The 18,383-nt window shown below is 38.0% G+C and overlaps 1 protein-coding gene and 1 pseudogene across 2 annotated transcripts; both read right to left on the bottom strand.

The window, feature by feature from the left end:
* Nucleotides 1-9,258: 9,258 nt before the first annotated feature.
* LOC147286540 (PR5-like receptor kinase) lies at nucleotides 9,259-15,109 on the bottom strand. 2 transcript variants are annotated; one of them, XM_086241499.1, is made up of 2 exons: nucleotides 14,274-15,109; nucleotides 9,259-10,549 (listed from the first exon to the last, which is right to left on the bottom strand). In XM_086241499.1, the coding sequence occupies exons 1-2, from the start codon at nucleotides 15,073-15,075 to the stop codon at nucleotides 9,438-9,440; spliced, it is 1,914 nt and encodes a 637-aa protein (XP_086097625.1). In that variant the 5' UTR covers nucleotides 15,076-15,109; the 3' UTR covers nucleotides 9,259-9,437. The 2 variants fall into 2 exon arrangements, with proteins under 2 accessions (XP_086097625.1, XP_086097624.1); XM_086241498.1 differs by lacking the exon at nucleotides 14,274-15,109 and adding an exon at nucleotides 10,640-10,672.
* On the bottom strand, nucleotides 12,750-13,840 carry LOC147286541 (LEAF RUST 10 DISEASE-RESISTANCE LOCUS RECEPTOR-LIKE PROTEIN KINASE-like 2.7; annotated as a pseudogene).
* Nucleotides 15,110-18,383: the final 3,274 nt, after the last annotated feature.

The raw sequence follows: 18,383 nt of genomic DNA on the forward strand, positions 1-18,383 counted from the left end.
CAGCATTTGGGTCCCGTGAGTTTGAGGCTACCAATGTCACATCTTCATCCCTCTGTGAGACGTAGAACGTACCCTAGTCCGCCATTTCAATCAAAGAAAACACAGCCTTTTGTAGAAGAACACGTCCTTGTGTGTTTGTATTGAACTCAAACATGGTGGTGAAGAGTGAGAGAGAGAGAGATTTTCTGGTGGGAGAGATATGGATATTTCTTGCACCTTGAAACAGAGCTGCAATGGTTGTTTGGTTATATATTTTTACAGGCCTATTTCTGATTGCTAGCTATATATATATGTACCTCATGCATGTACCTTTTCTCTCAAATGCAACTCACACATAAAGCATTTTTTTTTTTTTTTATCAATAGACTCTGCATGATACTCACAAGTCACACCTAAGGCTAGCATTGATTCTCTGCATGCATTTTGCGAGAGATGAATCGAGTGCCAATTAAAAAAACAGTTTACGGGACACCAATAATTAAGCAAAGATGGAGAAAGGGAATTATAGCTGGAGCTAATCAAGGCATGACTCTTGTCCATTTGGCATATATATACCACCTGTCCCATGTCCAATATTATTAATTAGATGGTCAAAAAAATGAGCTGAAACGTACACCTGAATCTGATTAATACTGTTTTGCCGTTTTGGTACTCTGGCCGTTCGTACTTGTTCAGAACGATTTCTGAGACTATGAGGCACCAAATTAATTTTGATACTTCACAGCTAGCTACCCTATATATATATATATATATATATATATAGGCACAACCTAGAAGATTGAAAAGAACATATTTTACTACTGTAGTGTGGTCTGACATAAAAAAAAAATAGTATTACAGATAAGAAAAAGAATCAAGAACTGACCATATAAGTGGTTGAAGAAGAGTTGAGTTGCACCAGTGGAAATAACAACCTCAAGACGAGAAGAAACACTGTCAGTGGATCTCTTGCTGATGAGAGGAGTGCCAAGACTCTTCAAAGAGGAATCAAGATGAGCCAAGCTATGCTTGAGCCACCATCTTGACACCCTTCCTGGGTAGTAAGGGCCTTCCTCCTCAGGTGCCCATATGAAGATAGCAACCACACCCCCTGCTCTCACTCCAGCAGCTAAAGCTGGGTTATCTTTTATCCTCAGATCTCTCCTGAACCATACTACACTGTATCACTGAGAAAAACTGGACATTAACCCAGAAACGTTAGACTCCTAACGAAATTGTTCTAAGCAAATACAAGAAAACAAAAATAATAAATACCCATTCAGTTTTGGGAGCGTATGAAACAGAAGAAAACAATAAGATTAAACAAAGAAATTTCAATGGAAAGAGAGATAGGTACCTTCCGAGGTGGTTGCGCATGAAATAGGGATCTTTGGCGAGATCGATGGTCTGAAGGGCGAGTCGTAGGACATGCTCTCGGCAGTCGATGGCTTTGTTCTGGGCAGAGACGGTGCGCCGCTGCCGGGCTTTGAACCCCATTCTCTTTCATATATATCTTCTCAGTTCTTACTCGCTAATTTAAAGAAGCAAATGAAACATTAAATTCATAGAAAATAAACCCCTAATTTGAAGAAACAAATGTATCATATCCCTAATTTCATGAAACATACGAACCTAAGAAATCCCTAATTTGAAGAAAAACCTAAACAACAGAAAACCCCATTTTGAAACCCTAATTTTAGTAAAGAGAGAAGATGACAGAGAGAAAGAGAGAACCTAGGATGAGATAGAGAGAAGATCGAGGACAGAGAGAAAAGAGAACCCAGGAGATCGAGATGACTAATCTTACCTTTTGGCTGCAACCCAGGACGATGAGCAAGGCAGAGATAAAACACTTGAGGGCCGACGCCGACGCCAAGGTCAACCACACGACGGCGACAACAACTGTGAGAACGAGAGGTAGGTGTGTGAGAGAGAGAGAGAGAGAGCTCGGGGTGAGAGGGAGTGCTGAGATAGATTGTTTATGTGTTTGTGTTTGAGAGGGGAGTATCGGGTCTAAATTTAAGTCAAAAAGTCTATATGTTGTCCTAAAAATTTGTATATTGATTTTTAGTTGAAATAATTAATATCAGTTAATGGTTTAGATATCGATTTTTATAGAATTTTAATTTCTACCCAAAATTTTAGATATCGAATTTGGAAACCTAGCGATATACAAATGTGTTTCGATATCAGTTTTAAAAAACTAAAAATCTAACTGATATAAAAAAATTTTACAATATCAATTTTTTAAAAACTGATATTTTTTTAGTGATATCTAATGGGGTATTTCCTAGTAGTGCATGTGCATTTGCATCATAAAAACTGCATATACAAGCTCAAAATATCCAAAAAACAGTCGATGCAACTCCAAAATAAGCATCAAATGCATATGTAGATGCATCTCAAAAAACTGCATATTTTTTTACACTGCCGACCGCGCGCATGTAAAATTGAATGTGCTTTGGCTTAATTTTATTTTTAGGTGGATTTTCAATTAAAATTCTTTGGTTTTTTGTCTTTGGGAGTAAATTATTATGAATACATTCTACCAATGAGATAGAGGCCTTTTGTTCTCATGTGAGTACGGTTGTTTCATTTAAGTATATATATCTCTCTCAATAGCGGATACAAGATCCCTAACCTGAGGGGGTCATAGTGTAAAAGTAAAAAAAAAAAAATGTTGGACGACAATAACAATGAAAAATTGAACAATAGTAGTTTCATTCATAATTCATGTTAAAACAACGTTACAACCGACAATTGTCCACGATCAACGATGTTTCATATTTTGAAAACGTAGTATTATAGCTTCACTATCAATACAAGAAAAAACATATTTTCTTCTTGGTCACTACTACCATCAAGGCTACCCTCTCCTGCTCCGCATGTGTCGCCACCTTGTCTATCTCAGCGTGAATGTTGGCCTCCAAGCTATCTTGAAGACTACCATTGCTCACTTGCTCAAACTGATATTCCTTCTTCTATGTTGGTAGTGAATGGTGCTGCCATATATGCACGCTGAAATTAATTTCTGCCTTGGAAGCCAACAACACTTGGTCAAAACCCATTGGTTGCAAATGAGTTTACAAAATTAAGCGGCATTCTGATGGGAGTATTGAACGATATAAAGCCCGATTGGTGACAAAGGGCTATACACAAACTGAAAGGATTGACTACAAATAAACGTTCTCTCCTATCATCGATCTCACTACTGTTCGAGTGCTGCTTGTTGTTGCAGCCATTCATGACTAGTCTTTGCATCAGCTAGACGCCCACAATGCCTTCCTCCATGGTGATTTGAAGTGAGGAGGTTTATATGCAGCTTCCACCTGACTATAGTGGAAAGGGGGAGAATATAGTGTGTCGCTTGAATAAATCTCTATGGTCTCAAACAAGCCTCTAGAAATTGGTTTGAAAAGTTCTCAAACACTCTTCTTGATGCTGGTTTTACTCAATCTAAAGTGGCCTGATTAATTAATTATTATGCATTTTTTTATCGATATAAGGGCAGATCTTCTACTTTTATTTTGGTGTATGTAGACAACATCATTATCACAAGCACATATACTTCAACCATCTAGTCATAAAACTTTTTCTCAATCAAAAATTTCACTTGAAGGACCTTGGTGAGCTCAAATACTTCCTTGGCAAAGAAGTCGCACAATCCAAGAAAGGTATTTTTCTTAGCCAATGAAAATATAGCCTTGATATTCTTAATGATACAGGCTTATGTGGTGCGTGCCTAGCTACTTTTCCCATGGAACAAGATCTTAAGCTCACAAATATGGATGGTGACCTTATCCATGATCCAGCTTCTTATCAGAGATTAATAGGGTACGCCTCATTTATCTAACAGTTACAAACCCTGACATCGTCTATCCATTCCATGTTTTTCAGTTAATTCATGCATGAGCATCGCAAAACCTCACATGGATGCTGCTATTCGTCTGGTTCGTTATCTTAAAAATTCACCTAGACAAGGGATATATTGTAGGCGTGAGTCAACTCTTTCAATTAATTACTGTAATTAGTTGATAACAAAGTCAGACCTTGTAATTAGGTAGAGATATACGGGTGTAATTATGCATTGATTTCTTTCCTGTAATTGTGGCTTAGGCTCTGTACATATACCATTTTGTGGTGTCTATGAAAGATATCAGAAAAATTATTCTCCTAAAGCATTTTAGCATGGTATCAGAGCCACCTCTGGTTTCCTCTCCTTTATCGTAGGAATCAGAGTTTGTTATTAGGCTTTAGTTCTACCAAGACCAAGGTGTTCTGTCCAGCACTTTCAGCCACCGCTGCCTGACCCAGCCTACTGCGACCTCCGCCGCAATCCACCACGGCCTGCGACCACTGCAGCTAGCGACCCCAGCCCCGCCTAGCCCGTGATGTGGTGTCGCAGATCAGGTCCGTAGCACACCATTGCGCGCCTACGAATCTGCTGCTCGACTCCAGCCTGTCGCGACGCAACTCTGCATTGCCGCGCACCTGTCCTTTGTGCCGCTGCTGCTCTCTGTGCGATCCTTCGCCCAGCCTTGCCAAGACCATCCTCGCCAAGCCTAGCCTCGCCGAGCCCATCCTCACCGAGCCCATCCTCGCCAAGCCCAACCTTACCGAACACTTGTCCAACCAATCTCGTCTGGCAGCCACGCTCCTAATCCATCAAAGAAAGGCTAGCCCTAGCCTTTCTTTCTCTGTTTTTATTTCGTGCACAACACTATATTTTCTTTCTCTCATTTATATTACTCTTATGTTAGTTCATATTTAACAAAAAAAAAAAAAAAAGGAATTTTTTACTAGATACTCCGGATATGTCTTTCTTAATTACTCCCGATAAGACATATTTGGCAGCTTCTGACTCTAAGGTGGAGACATCGGTTCCTAGCCAAAATTTTGTCTCTACTTCCGGCTTTGTTGCCATGTCAGGTACACCTAATTCTGCTTTGAGTACTCCTCAATTTACATGTGATAATGCTTGGATAATTGATTCTGGTGCTTCTGACCCTATGACTAATAATAAGTATGTGATTCAGTCTTTGTCAAAACCTATTTCTCCACATTTTATTATTAATGCCAATGGTGTGTCCTCTCCCGTTGTAAGAGTCGGTACTGTGTCCTTGTCTCCATCTTTGTCTTTATCTAATACGCTCTTTGTTCCGTCACTAAATTGCAATCTTATTTCTGTTAGTTGACTAACTAAGTCCCTCAATTGTGTTGCAACTTTTTTTTCCACTCATTGTATTTTTCAGGACATCCGCACACAGGAGAGGATTGGTAGTGGTACTAGAAGAGGGGGCTTGTATTATCTAGACAGTGATGTAAATTTAGGCCGCTTTGGACATGCTCATTTAGTTGATAACAAGGTCTTGGGGAATAAGAAGCTGGTTTGGTTGTGGCATCGTCGATTAGGCCATCCTTCGTTTTCTTATCTTCGACGGTTATTTCCCTCCTCGTTCATTGGTTGTAGTGCTTCAGACTTTCGGTGTGCAACTTGTGTGATGGCTTAGAGTCACCGTACTTCGTTTACTCCAAGTGATCATCGGGCTACTGCTCCTTTCCAACTCGTTCATTCTGATGTTTGGGGGCCAGCTCCACTGACTACTACTTACGGTATGCGCTGCTTTATTACTTTCATTGATGATTGTACCAGAATGGTGTGGGTTTAGTTTCTCCGATATAAATTTGATGCTTGTGCTGCAATTAAGTCTTTTTATCACATGGTTCAAACTCAATTTCAGTTTCGTATTCAAATTCTTCGTTCTGATAATGGAAGTGAATTTGTCAATCACGAGTTGCGTGATTTTTTTGATTCACATGGCGTCCTTCATCAGAATTCATGCTCTCACACTCCCCAACAAAATGGGTTTGCTGAGAGGAAAAATCGACATTTGTTGGAAGTTGCTCGAGCATTGTTGATTGGTGGACGTGTACCTGCTTATCTGTGGGGTGCTGCCCTTAGTTCTGCTGTTTATCTCATTAATCGAACTGCGTCCAGTGTTTTGGAGTTTCGTCGGCCTTTGGATGTTTTGTCTGATCACTTTGCTCTTCCCTCTATTTTACATTTGCAGCCTCGGGTATTTGGTTGTGTGGTTTTCGTCCATATACATCCTCATCAGCGTGACAAGCTTCACCCTCGTGCTCTCAAATGTATCTTTGTGGGTTATGGCTCTAACCAAAAAGGTTATCAATGTTATGATCCTTCAACTCAGAGATTCTATGTGACTATGGACATTACCTTCCATGAACATGAGTTATTTTATCCTATGACAAGTATTGATTCTTCCCTTCTGGGGGAGACGAATGGTGAAGCGACGACTCAGACTGAATGAGTTTTAGACTTGGGGTTTTATGATACATTCAAGATGAAAGAGCCTTTAAAAGAGACAAAGGCAATTGAATCTGAGCATTCTACTTTTTCTAGTGATCACGGTTGTCCTGAACGCTCATCTGAACACTCAACTCTAGAAGGGGATGGTGAACAACATGTTGAAGGGGATGGTGAACAACATGCTTCTGAACCTATTATTTCTGGTGATGTCCATGATAATACAACTCCCTCTACTGAACCACCAGTACAATCACCTCCAGATATGCTTCTTGAGGTACCTTCTTCTTCTGATTTGTTTGATTCTGTGTCTAATTCTCCAAAATATCAACTTCCACCTCGTAGTACTCGAGGTATTCCTCCTGTTATGTATGAACCTGATCCTAAGGCCAAAGTCAAATATCCAATTAATAATCATGTTTCATCCCATAGGTTATCTAAGTCATATGCATCTTATGTACATCAATTATCTTTTGCATCTATCCCTAGTAAATTGCAGGATGCTCTAGCAAATTCTAGGTGGACCAAAGCAATGGCAGAAGAAATGGAAGCATTGAAGAAAAATGGAACTTGAGAACTTGTTCTCCTACCGAAGGGAAAGAGAACCGTAGGATGTAGATGGGTATTTGCAGTGAAACATAGAGCAGATGGATCCATTGAAAGGTTCAAAGCTCGGTTGGTTGCAAAAGGGTACACTCAGTCTTATGGTGTTGACTATCAAGAGACTTTTGCACAAGTTGCGAAGCTGAATACAGTCAGAGTACTTTTATCGTTAGCTGCCAATCAGAATTGGCCACTTCTCCAGTTTGATATCAAAAATGCTTTCTTGCATGGAGACCTCACTTAAGAAGTATATATGGATCCTCCTCCAGGTATATCAGAGTATTCAGACACAGGAATGGTGTGTAGACTGAAGAAGGCTCTGTATGGATTGAAGCAGTCACCAAGGGCTTGGTTTGGCAGGTTCACCAAAGCTATGAGGAATTTTGGCTACAAACAAAGTAATTCAGATCATACTTTGTTCTTGAAGCGAAGAAGAGGTAAAATCACTGTTTTGATTATCTATGTTGATGATATGGTGGTCACAGGAGATGATCATGAAGAGATGTCTATTTTACAGCATTATTTAGCTTCTGAGTTTGAGATAAAGCAGCTTGGAGACTTGAAATATTTTCTTGGGATTGAAGTGGTTCGATCGAAGCATGGTATTTTTTTATCCCAACGAAAATATGTCCTGGATTTGTTATCTGAAACAGGGATGCTTGGGTGTAAACCAGCTGATACTCCTATTGAACAAAACCACAAGCTATTTGAGTGTTTGAGTGCATTGTCTACTGACAAAGGGAGATACCAGAGGCTTGTAGGAAAATTGATTTATTTATCTCATACTAGACCTGATATTGCATATGTAGTAAGTGTGGTGAGTCAGTTCATGCATGACCCACGTAAACCCCACATGGATGCTGTAGAGCGCTTACTGAGATATTTGAAATCTGCTCCAAGCAAAGGTCTATTATTCTCTAATCATGGTCACCTGAAGGTTGAAGGATATACTGACGCTGATTGGGTAAGGTCAGCTGACAACAGAAGGTCTACTTTAGGATACTTCACCTTTGTAGGTGGAAACCTTGTGACTTGGAGAAGTAAGAAGCAACCAGTAGTAGCAAGATCAAGTGCCGAAGCTGAGTATAGAGGTATGACATTTGGGGTATGTGAGTTGCTCTGGTTGAAAAACTTACTGAATGACTTGGGATTTAAACCAAGAATGACAATGAATCTATACTGTGATAACAAGTCAGCCATTGATATTGCCCACAACCCTGTTCAACATGATCGAACAAAGCATGTAAAGATTGACAGACATTTTATCAAAGAAAAGCTTGAAGCAGGAATCATTAGCTTTCCATTTGTGAAGTTTGAAGACCAACTAGCAGATGTACTTACCAAAGCAGTGGCTAGCAGGGTATTTCTTGACTCACTTGTCAAGTTGGCCATGTGCGATATCCATGCACCAACTTGAGGGGGAGTGTTGGCGTGAGTCAACTCTTTCAATTAATTACTGTAATTAGTTGATAACAAAGTCAGACCTTGTAATTAGGTAGAGATATACGGGTGTAATTATGCATTGATTTCTTTCCTGTAATTGTGGCTTAGGCTCTGTACATATACCACTTTGTGGTGTCTATGAAAGATATCAGAAAAATTATTCTCCTAAAGCATTTTAGCATATATTTTGTCATCTGCTACATCTTCTTTAAACATGCAGGCTTTCTATGATTCTGATTGGGCAAGCTACCTGACCCATGACTAGAAGATCAACTACAGGTCCTTGGTCATATATAGTCCTGTATCATGGAAAACTAAAAAGCAGAAAATTGTTTCACGTTCCTCAGCTGAAGCAGAATACCGTACGTTCTATGGCTCTTACAACATGTGCAATAAAATGGCTTGGTTATCTTCTTAAAGATCTTGGTATTCAATCTTCAAACCCATGTACTTTATTTTGTGACAGCCAAGCCGCATTGCCCATTGCTTAATCCGGCTTTTCATAAACGCACCAAACACATTGAAATTTATTTTCATGCATGTTGTCTGAGATGAACTTCTACTTGGTTTCTTGCATTCAGATTTTGTTTCCTCCTCTAATCATCTTGCTAATATGTTTACGAAATCATTAGGCACAGAACAAATTATGAGCTTAAAGAGCAAGTTGGGCATTCTCGACCTCCATATATACTCCAACTTGAGGGGGAGTAATATCAAATGATAAGATGTGATACCTCATTGATGAAGAAGAGATATGATAATATTTTAGGAGATCATGTCAGTTTCTTCTTTCCATTTATTGTATATAGAGAATTCCTTTAGATTTAGGATCTATATATATTTCTTGCTAGAAAGTCTTGTAATTCATATATAATTAATAATTGTGTAGCCTAGCCATTGTTGATATACATAAAATAAAAGAATACCGGATTTCACAAATTTATTAATTATCAGAAACTATTGAAAGTGAAATATATATAAATATATATTTTCACTTTTTGGATAATCAAGACTGTTTCATTTCACTACACAAACTTTCATACAATTCAGATGTTTGGGATGTAGTCATCTACAATTAATTGCCTTAGCTTGTTTCAGATGTTTGGGATGTAGTCATAGATTCTTCTACAATTCTTGTAGGAGAAAACAAGAAAGGCTTGGGAGGAATTGGCAAGGAATGAACGGGACCTTCAAGCATCTCTACCACTTTCCTCATTGATGGCCGATCAGATGGGTTGGTTTGAATGCACCACAAACTTATTAATATCATCTTTCTTGCTCTTTCTTTTTCCTCCTCTGATATTGTCCCAAAAATATTTTCATCTTTGTCTAGCTCTAGATCTTTAAAAACATAATGTGGAAACATTTCACTTGTACGAGACACTCCGGAATGCAAATTCTTTCTTGCTCCAACCATTTCGAGAACCAACATCCCATAGCTGTAAACATCAGATTTATGAGATACTCCTCCAAAGTTCCTACTAAATACTTCAGGTGCGATGTACCCAGCAGTTCCTCTCATACCCATCATCGATACAATACTCTCCTTCGTATTGCACAACTTGGCAAGGCCGAAATCAGAAATTTTTGGGCAAAAATCATTGTCCAAAAGAATGTTCTGTGGCTTTATGTCAAAGTGCAAAATCCTTGTGTTACAACCACGGTGTAAATATTCTAGACCTCGTGCAATTCCAACTGCAATTTCGGATAATGTTTCCCATTCTAAGCGACAATTTGCATTAGAAGATCCAAGATTATGTATAAAATTATCTAAAGATCCATTAGGCATGTATTCGTAAATCAGAGCTCTTTTATCCCTCTCATAGCAAAATCCCAAAAGAGTGATTACGTTGACATGGGAAGTTCTACCAATGCTAGCAACTTCATTAATGAAGTCTTCTCCGTTACCCTTGGACACAATTAGGACTTTCACTGCTACAACAAGGCCATCAGGTAGCTTTCCTTTGTATACAACGCCATATCCTCCTTTACCTATTTTATCTTTGAAGGAGTTTGTCATTTTCTTCACTTTTGAATAATTATACCGCTTTGGGGTAAGCGATCCATTATTCCTTATAAATGCCTCTACATCAAATTCGTTGTCCTTATATTTCTTGAAGAAAACCATTCTTTTCCTTGATATGCATATAAAACCAATAATGATTATGATAGTCCCAAAAACACCCGCAAAAATGCCTGTATTAAACAAGAAAGGTCAAAAAGAAAGAAATATTCATAGAAAGTTCTATTTGTTCAAGTACCGTGTATATATATGCACGTACGTACCTATGAGCCAATCGCGTAATGCTGAACTTGAACCTGCAACCAAAATGCTTTAATCACAGGAGTTCTTGGCTTTAACCAATAATCACAAGAGTTTAATTTTTACATATATATATATATATGAAGCATATATTTGATGTAAATTTGTAATCCTGGAGTGTTGGGATAAATAAAAAAAAAAAAAAATTAAAGAACCCTCCAAGCTAAGGAATAGAAGATGCCTTAACTTAATTAGAGAAACTTTTGATTAGGTTCTAAATGAAACTTTTATTTAATAAAAATACAATAATGCTAATTGTCCCACCTTTTTTTTCTCAACATTTGTATCCAACCTTTTATGTCATTACTTTATTGGATATAATATTTCATTTTATTTTTTAGTGTTTAATGTATAAATAACATATAAAATGATATAAAATTGTGATATAAAAATATGATAAGTGTAGCGTTAATGAAAGAAATAGTAAACATTTATTTAGGGCAAATGATCATTTTTGTCCCCATAATTTGACCTTAGTTTCACTTGCATTCTTGTAGTTTCATATTTTTCGGTTAAGTTCTCATAGTTAACTCTCCGTTGCAATCAAGTCTAATATTGAAATTCCTTATTTCAACAAAAATATATATTAAAATAATGTAAAAGTAAGATATAAAAAACAAACCCACATGCTAGCTGTTTATGTTTTTCTTTATTGGTACAAAGCTAAAAGCTATTTATGTTTTGAGTTCTCTTTTATATCTCTAAAACTTGAAAAAAATAAAATTAAAAATAAAACAGTTAAGTCTTGTTTGGCACTATTTTTTGAACTGCTAAAAACTCTTTCAAATTAGTAAAAGCGCTTTTAGTTGCGTTTGACATAAATGAATAAAAGCGCTTTTGGGTTTTAAAAGCGTTTTTAAGGGGTATTTTTGAGAAAAACAAGGCAGGTGCTTCTTTATATATAAGACGTTTTCAAGTGCTTTTGCAAGAACCACTTAAAATTTTTATAAAAACTTGTTTATACGTTTTAGCAGAAGCGTTTATAGGAAAAGCGCTACCAAGTAAAAGCGCTTCTAAGAAACAGTGCCAAACGAGCCCGCATCTATGATTAGTTGGGACAGAGGAGGGATGGGGTTGGAAGGGGCAACAGTGTACGAGAGACAGAAGATAGACATCCATTTCCAATCAATTAATTTGGGGTTGCTGCTTCAAGGAGTACAATTGTCAATTGCTATATTGTTTATTGATTTTTCTTTGTGGCAGATCCAAAGTCGAGTAGAGGAGCGGGTCAGGTCAAATCTGGTGGCGATGCCAGTGAGGTGCCAATTAAATGCGGCTTCGGAGGACTGGTGGTGGAGGTAGATGTGGAAGAGGAAGAAGAGGCTGAAGGAGTTGGAGGGGGAGCAGTAGTGGTATAAGGAGTAGCAAGGCCAGCTTCACGCGACACATGCTGAATAGTTCTGGCATATAATAGGCTATGTACATTTATCACTCAAACAATGCATAATGTGCGCCAATACCACTTTTAAAATTTTTTATGACTAATTGCCACCTACATTTTGCAAATTGTGCTATTTTAGAACCTGTTGTCATATTCTGTCAAATTTTCTGTAAAATCTAAGGATATTATCGTCAATGCATATATAAAATATTTAAAAAAAAAATTATAAATACTTTTTTCAAAAAAATCAACTTTTAGTTTTTTCTTCTCCAAAATCCAGTTCTGAAATTTTTTCACATATTCTTCATCTAAATTTCCCGTACCCCATCATGATGAGATACTTGTCCACATAATCTTCAAACCTCACCGTCTTAAAGGGAGGGACAAAATTAAGGTGTTTGATGAATTGCCTCTCTGAGGCACTCCCTAAGCTAGCAGGCATTTTGCATCCCATCTAATAAGCAAGTTCTATTTTTCCATCAATACATATAATTTTAACCATACTCCTATTGGGCTCAACTCAAAACCGAATTTGTTCAATTTTCCTTGAAAGGGAGAGCCAAAAGATGTTTGATGAATTGCCTCTTTGAGGCATTTCATAAGCTAACAGGTATTTTGCATCCCATATTCCCATCTAATAAGAAATTCCTATTTTTCCATCAATGTTAATTTCATATTTCTCTCGGACCCAACTCAAAAGCCAATCTAGTTTTAGCCCCTCATTTGTTGCTAGACCAGAATATGTGTGTACAAGAACAGAAAGGAAGCAGCAAATTGTTATCCTAAACTCTAGATAAGGAGGCTTTGGCATAAAGGGATCAAATGTAGGACCAGAAGCTAAAGTGAGCAACCCATAGCCTATTATTTAAACAACCCATGCATGAAAATGTTAGAAAAACCAAAGAATAGGCATAGCATACCTCCACAGTTAGACAGCTTAGGCCCATCCTTGCAGTAACAGGTGAACTCAGCTGTAGCTGTATTGTACCCACACTTACCACCAGACCCTTCACATTGGCCACACAAGGTGTTACTCGCATCCCATTTCAACCCAAACCCAGAATCCAGAGCAGCAGCTAGATCGATTTTCCTTGGATGAATTCAACATCGTAGCTGCTGATTGAGAAATCCGGAGAGTGACAGTTGCATTTCAGTATCCAAAGTTACTACTAATATTCGGGATCCCGGAATTTGTGAGATTTTGTGTCACATAGTAATTGATGGAAATGGCAGTACTGTCTATGCTGCAATTAAACTGACTTGTAAGCTGGATTGGAAGTGGAATATTAATTTAGTACGTGGGGGACAGTTGTAGAACAGCAGTAGTTCTTGAGCATTGGAAGCATATATATTCAACAAGGGCTGAGTGTATGGTGGTATGGGCAAGAGACATGGGACAAACATTGTTCCAGTAATCAGTTCTAGCATGCTTGAGAGTATTTGCAGTTTGATTGATATCAAGGACTCTGTAATCTCCATCCTGGAACAAGATCACTGGGGTGTCGCCGGTGCAGTTCAACTCGAACTTGGGGTAGCCACAATAGTCTGGCCGGCTTGATCCCCAGAAGGAATAACCAATATTCGGAATATTTGCACATTGGAATGAAGTACTGCAGTTGAGGTATCGCTGATCTTCATCCACCACCAAGATTTTGGAACATGAAACATTAAGCACATGGCTATGATCATGAGGAGTACTGAATAGATGTTTTGGAAAGGATAGGGATGCATTTTCACAGAGATGGAGAGAGTTTTGAATTATTACTCAAAGTTGGAAAAAGCAGAAGATAGAGCTGACAATCGTGTTCATCAATTTCTCATGGACCACGGCAACAAATTGAGTGGACTTTTGAGTTTAGTCGACGTATCGGTGAGTCGTTGAGTTTCTGTATTTTTAACTTCTATGTTTAATATCTCGAATATAGAAGACCTGTTTTAGGAGTGTCAGGAAATGCAAGTTTGTACACGTGGTTCTTATCCTTCTAGTTTGTCAAAAGAACAAATATAACATATTGATGGTCATCCAACATTTCAACTTTTGAATGGTTCTACAGGGAACTGTGGATTATATAGCCCTGAATTAGAAATCTAGAGTCTAGACGCGGCAGATATTCAACTGGTGGAGATCTTATAGAGTTAAACAAATCAACAACCATGATAGAAAATTTTCTTAGCATCTTCCAAATTAATCTTTAATTTATAGGAGAATGACAAACCTGATGATGATTTTGTTGCAGTTGATTTGCCACATGTGTCTGAATAGGGCTTGTCTATGCAAAAGCAAAGGAATCCACCACCAGTAGTAGTGTTAAGCCCACACTTTCCTCCTGAATCCTCACATTTCTTGCATTGATCATTATCAACCTGCAACTGCAATTCAAAACCCCCATCTATGGCATCACGGATGTTTGTTTCATTGGCGTCTAGAGACACAGCGGTACTTTCGAAAACCGGAACAATCACTGAGTCTGTACAGAGGCGGGTCATAACTGGATCCACTGTAGCAGGTTGGGAGATATACGTAACAGGGAATTCGCTGCCGTTTATATTGCAATTTTCAACAGGAGTAAGAGAAATCCCTGAGATTCCTACACTTGCACCTGTACTGCAGTTATAGTAAAAGGTCACGTTTCTAAGCCCGGAAGTGGGATAATTATACAGAGACAAGTTGAGGGCGGTGTTAACAAAACTCTGGGGACAGATGTTATCCCAGTAGTCCTGTCTAGCAACTGTAACAGCACGAGGACTAGCAGAGTTCATGTTGAGAACTCTGAGGTCGATACTCCTGGTGGTGATCACTGGAATGTTGTTTTGGCATTTGACCTCGAACCCAGGTTCACCGCAGTAATTGGCTCGGTTTACACCCCAAAAGGGGTAGTTGATGCTTTTGCTGTCCCCACAGATAATGGATTGGCTGCAGTTTGCATAGTATGGATCATCGGCGCATAGAGATAGCTCGAAGTTGATTGAAATAATCAAAAGAAAAGGAATCAAAGATTGAAGCAGAAGGGAATGCATCTTAGACAAAATGCTGAGAGATAATTAGAAGCAAAGAAATTAATTCAACCAACTTTACAAAGGTGTGATACGAATGGGTTGCGTATTTATTACTTTTCTTTTGTCAATATATAATGTTGCGTTAAAGTTTGAATTGTAGGCCTTTGAAATATTCAGCGAATGAGGTAGAAGCCTTTCCTTTTCATGAGTCATGATGTTAGTAGTCGTGCCAAGTCTTCAACTACGGGTCTCTTTTATCTTGATAGTAAGAACCTTCAATGCCAACAAAACTAAGACAGCCAGGTCCGTCCTTCCTCAACCACAAAGTCAAGGGTGGAAGGCAGCCAAGTGTATCTTTGATATATGGTGTCTTTAATTACCAGATGGCGTAGTGGTTCGGGGAGTTGTCAAAATTTACCAGACTATTGGATTCCTCTATCCCATTCCTTATTGTTCCACCCCGATGTCTTGTTGGCAATGCATACTTTGTCATTTCTAATGAGTATGAATAAATTTGTACTATATTTTTAGTATTACATATGTAACACTTTTCTAATAGATATGGAGCTCATTTGTATAGATGAGTTGAATATTGCTAAATTATACCATATTTTCTATATGTACTACACAGTGTTTTCAGAGCAAAAGCGTTACGCAGGGCTTAAGCCTTAATGCGTTAAGTGTATGCCTTTTGGACATCAAAACATTATAATAAAAAATTATATAACTAAACAATAGCATTCATATAGATAAAAATCATCCATAGAACATATCAAATTCAACAAGATTGTCCAAATTATTTTTCTCCATTAACCTCTTATTGTCCAAATTATAAGGTGGGTGGAAAAATAGGACATGAGGTCGGAATAGTAGCACTTTAAAAAATATCATCAAAGCTTTTTTAAAAATATTGAAAACTTAAAAGTAAAAAAACGAAAAACTATGCGTTTGGTAAAGTTTTAAAAAATGGTTTTTCATTTTACAAATTCAAAGATTTGTAATCCTCACCCACCTCAAAATGGTAAACTATGCCTACCTCACCATATCTCTTCATCTCTCCTCTATTTCTCTATTTTTTTTTTCTCTCTCTTTTCCAATCTCTTAAAATATATACTTTGTAATCCTTCTATAGTTTACAATTCCCGCTTCAATAAACGGATCAAGACTTTCCGTAACATCCATGGCAGGAAGCTCACAAACCTTAACAACTTTTACATAGAGAAAATACATCTGTTTAACTAGATCATAGGTGCTTGCAGTGCTGTCTCCATTAATAATACGGCCACCAACAACTCTTCCACCTCCAAGGTAATCGCGCCGGCCGAGATGGGTTGGGTTTTATAAAACGTATCTTTTTTTTAATTATATATTTTATGAAATTGATTAATAATAATTTATAATTAATATCTTTTGTGAATATAATTATTTGGTTGTAATAATTGGTTAATATCAAATGTATTATTTTTGTTTTATATAATTATTTTTCAATTACGCTACCAGACGCCTTTTCATTTTACAATACAGTTTTTAGAAAATTGTTCTGTAAAACTTTACCAGACGGGCTCTAAAAAACATAAAAAACCCCATACCCCCCCACCCATGTGTGCAATATCCCACCAGCTCCCATCCCCTCCTTCTTCATCTTCTAGAAACCCAAAGGTCCTCCCCGTCCTTCTGCAACCCAGAAACCCAAAGGTTCCCCGGCCTCCTTCTTCATCTTCTCCATCCTTCATCAGTTCGTCCTCCCCGTTCTTCTGCAACCCAAAAACCCAAAGGTCAAATAAACCCAAAAACCCAATTACCAAACCAGAATGCCCGGCCTCGATGACAGAACAGAGATGAGAGATCGATTCGAGTCCGACACCATCAAACCACCCAGCCGCCGTGATGAGAAAACACTCACAGAGATGAGACTTGAGAGAATGCGTTTATCTGAAAGAAGAAGGATTGAAGGATTGAAGGATAACATTAAACTCTCAGCCCAAAACGACGTCGTTTTGAGACTGAGTGTTTTTGAAAAAAAATCACGCTGAGTGTCGCCTTTCACGCTTTCATCGCCTTGCCGTCGCAAGGCGTACGCTTTCATTGCCTTGCCGTCGCGAGGCGTACGCTTTCTGTGCCTTGCCATCGCCTTTCAGTCATTTTGCACAGTACCTTGACGTCGGACACAATCAGCCGTCGCCTCGCCATGACTCGCTATTGAAAAACTAGTACTACATTGGTACCATATCTCTAAATAATAGAGGTAAGACCCACTTAAACAAGTAAATCTCGCATCTATTAGAGACATGATACAAATAATTCTATTCTTTTCTAACATCTTTTCCAACCTCTAATTTAGAAAATAATGACAAGGAACAAACATACCTCGATCAATTACATATAGGGCTGATATGTCTTGGCAAAAGCAAAGTTATCCACATCACTTGCGTTTTTTATACCCACAATTTCCTTATGAATCCTCACAATTTTTGCATCGATCATAGTCAATCTGCAAACTAGATTCAAACTCCCATGTAAAACATCTCTAATATTTGCTTCATTATCTCTAAAGCCAGAGCATCCTTCTGAGAAACTGTTTGATAAACTGAGCCACTGAGGTACTACCGCTAATTGAATTGTTTACATAGCAAGACTAAGTAGAAATCTGTGGAGTCCTTGTAGGGACAGTTAATAGTAGATATCTCACATTGTCAGGATACAACTTGAGTGTGCATTGTATAAACCTTGTGTAGTCATCCCCTTGGTTTTAAGGATGAGTAACGCTCGATCATGAGGTTTTAACATGGTATCAGAGCTTGGTGTGTATTTCTGGTCATTTGGGCCTAAGGGTGTGTATTTGGGCATTTGGACATGATAACCCATTTGGAGGGAGACTGATCGACATGTGGCCGTGGGTCCACCTCTGGCGTTGCCAAGGGGTGTTAGATATCTCATATCACCAGGATACAGTTAGAGTGTAAAGTGTGTAAGATTTGAACAATACTCCCCTTAGAACCTGGTTTTATGATAGAATAATATTATTTGTACACATTTATCTGATCATCTTATATGGCAGCTGATGTGGCCATACCATATCAATTAATAATATGAATTGATATGAATTTTAAGTTTAATTTTAATTATTTACATATTAGCTCATGCCAATAGTTATATAGCATCACCACATCAACTGCCACATAAGGTGGTCAGCTAATGTGGTCTATCAAGTGTGTACGAATAGTATTACTCTTTATAAAATGCTAAGTCAAACTTGGTTAATCAAACTTTAGTTATTAGTTTTATCCAAAAATAATTTATCAAGTCAATATCTCATTATCCATATATAT

The sequence above is a fragment of the Dryas octopetala genome, chromosome 4 (assembly GCF_963921425.1).
Source record: "Dryas octopetala chromosome 4, drDryOcto1.1, whole genome shotgun sequence".
Classification (NCBI taxonomy): domain Eukaryota; kingdom Viridiplantae; phylum Streptophyta; class Magnoliopsida; order Rosales; family Rosaceae; genus Dryas; species Dryas octopetala.

Bases quoted from the DNA above. Each gene is read 5' to 3' on its own strand.
- LOC147286540 (XM_086241499.1), bottom strand. From the start codon at position 15,075: ATGCATTCCCTTCTGCTTCAATCTTTGATTCCTTTTCTTTTGATTATT. The intron at 10,550-14,273 runs GTTTGTCATTCT...TGTTTAATACAG, and splicing joins TGCAACAAAATCATCATCAG to GCATTTTTGCGGGTGTTTTT.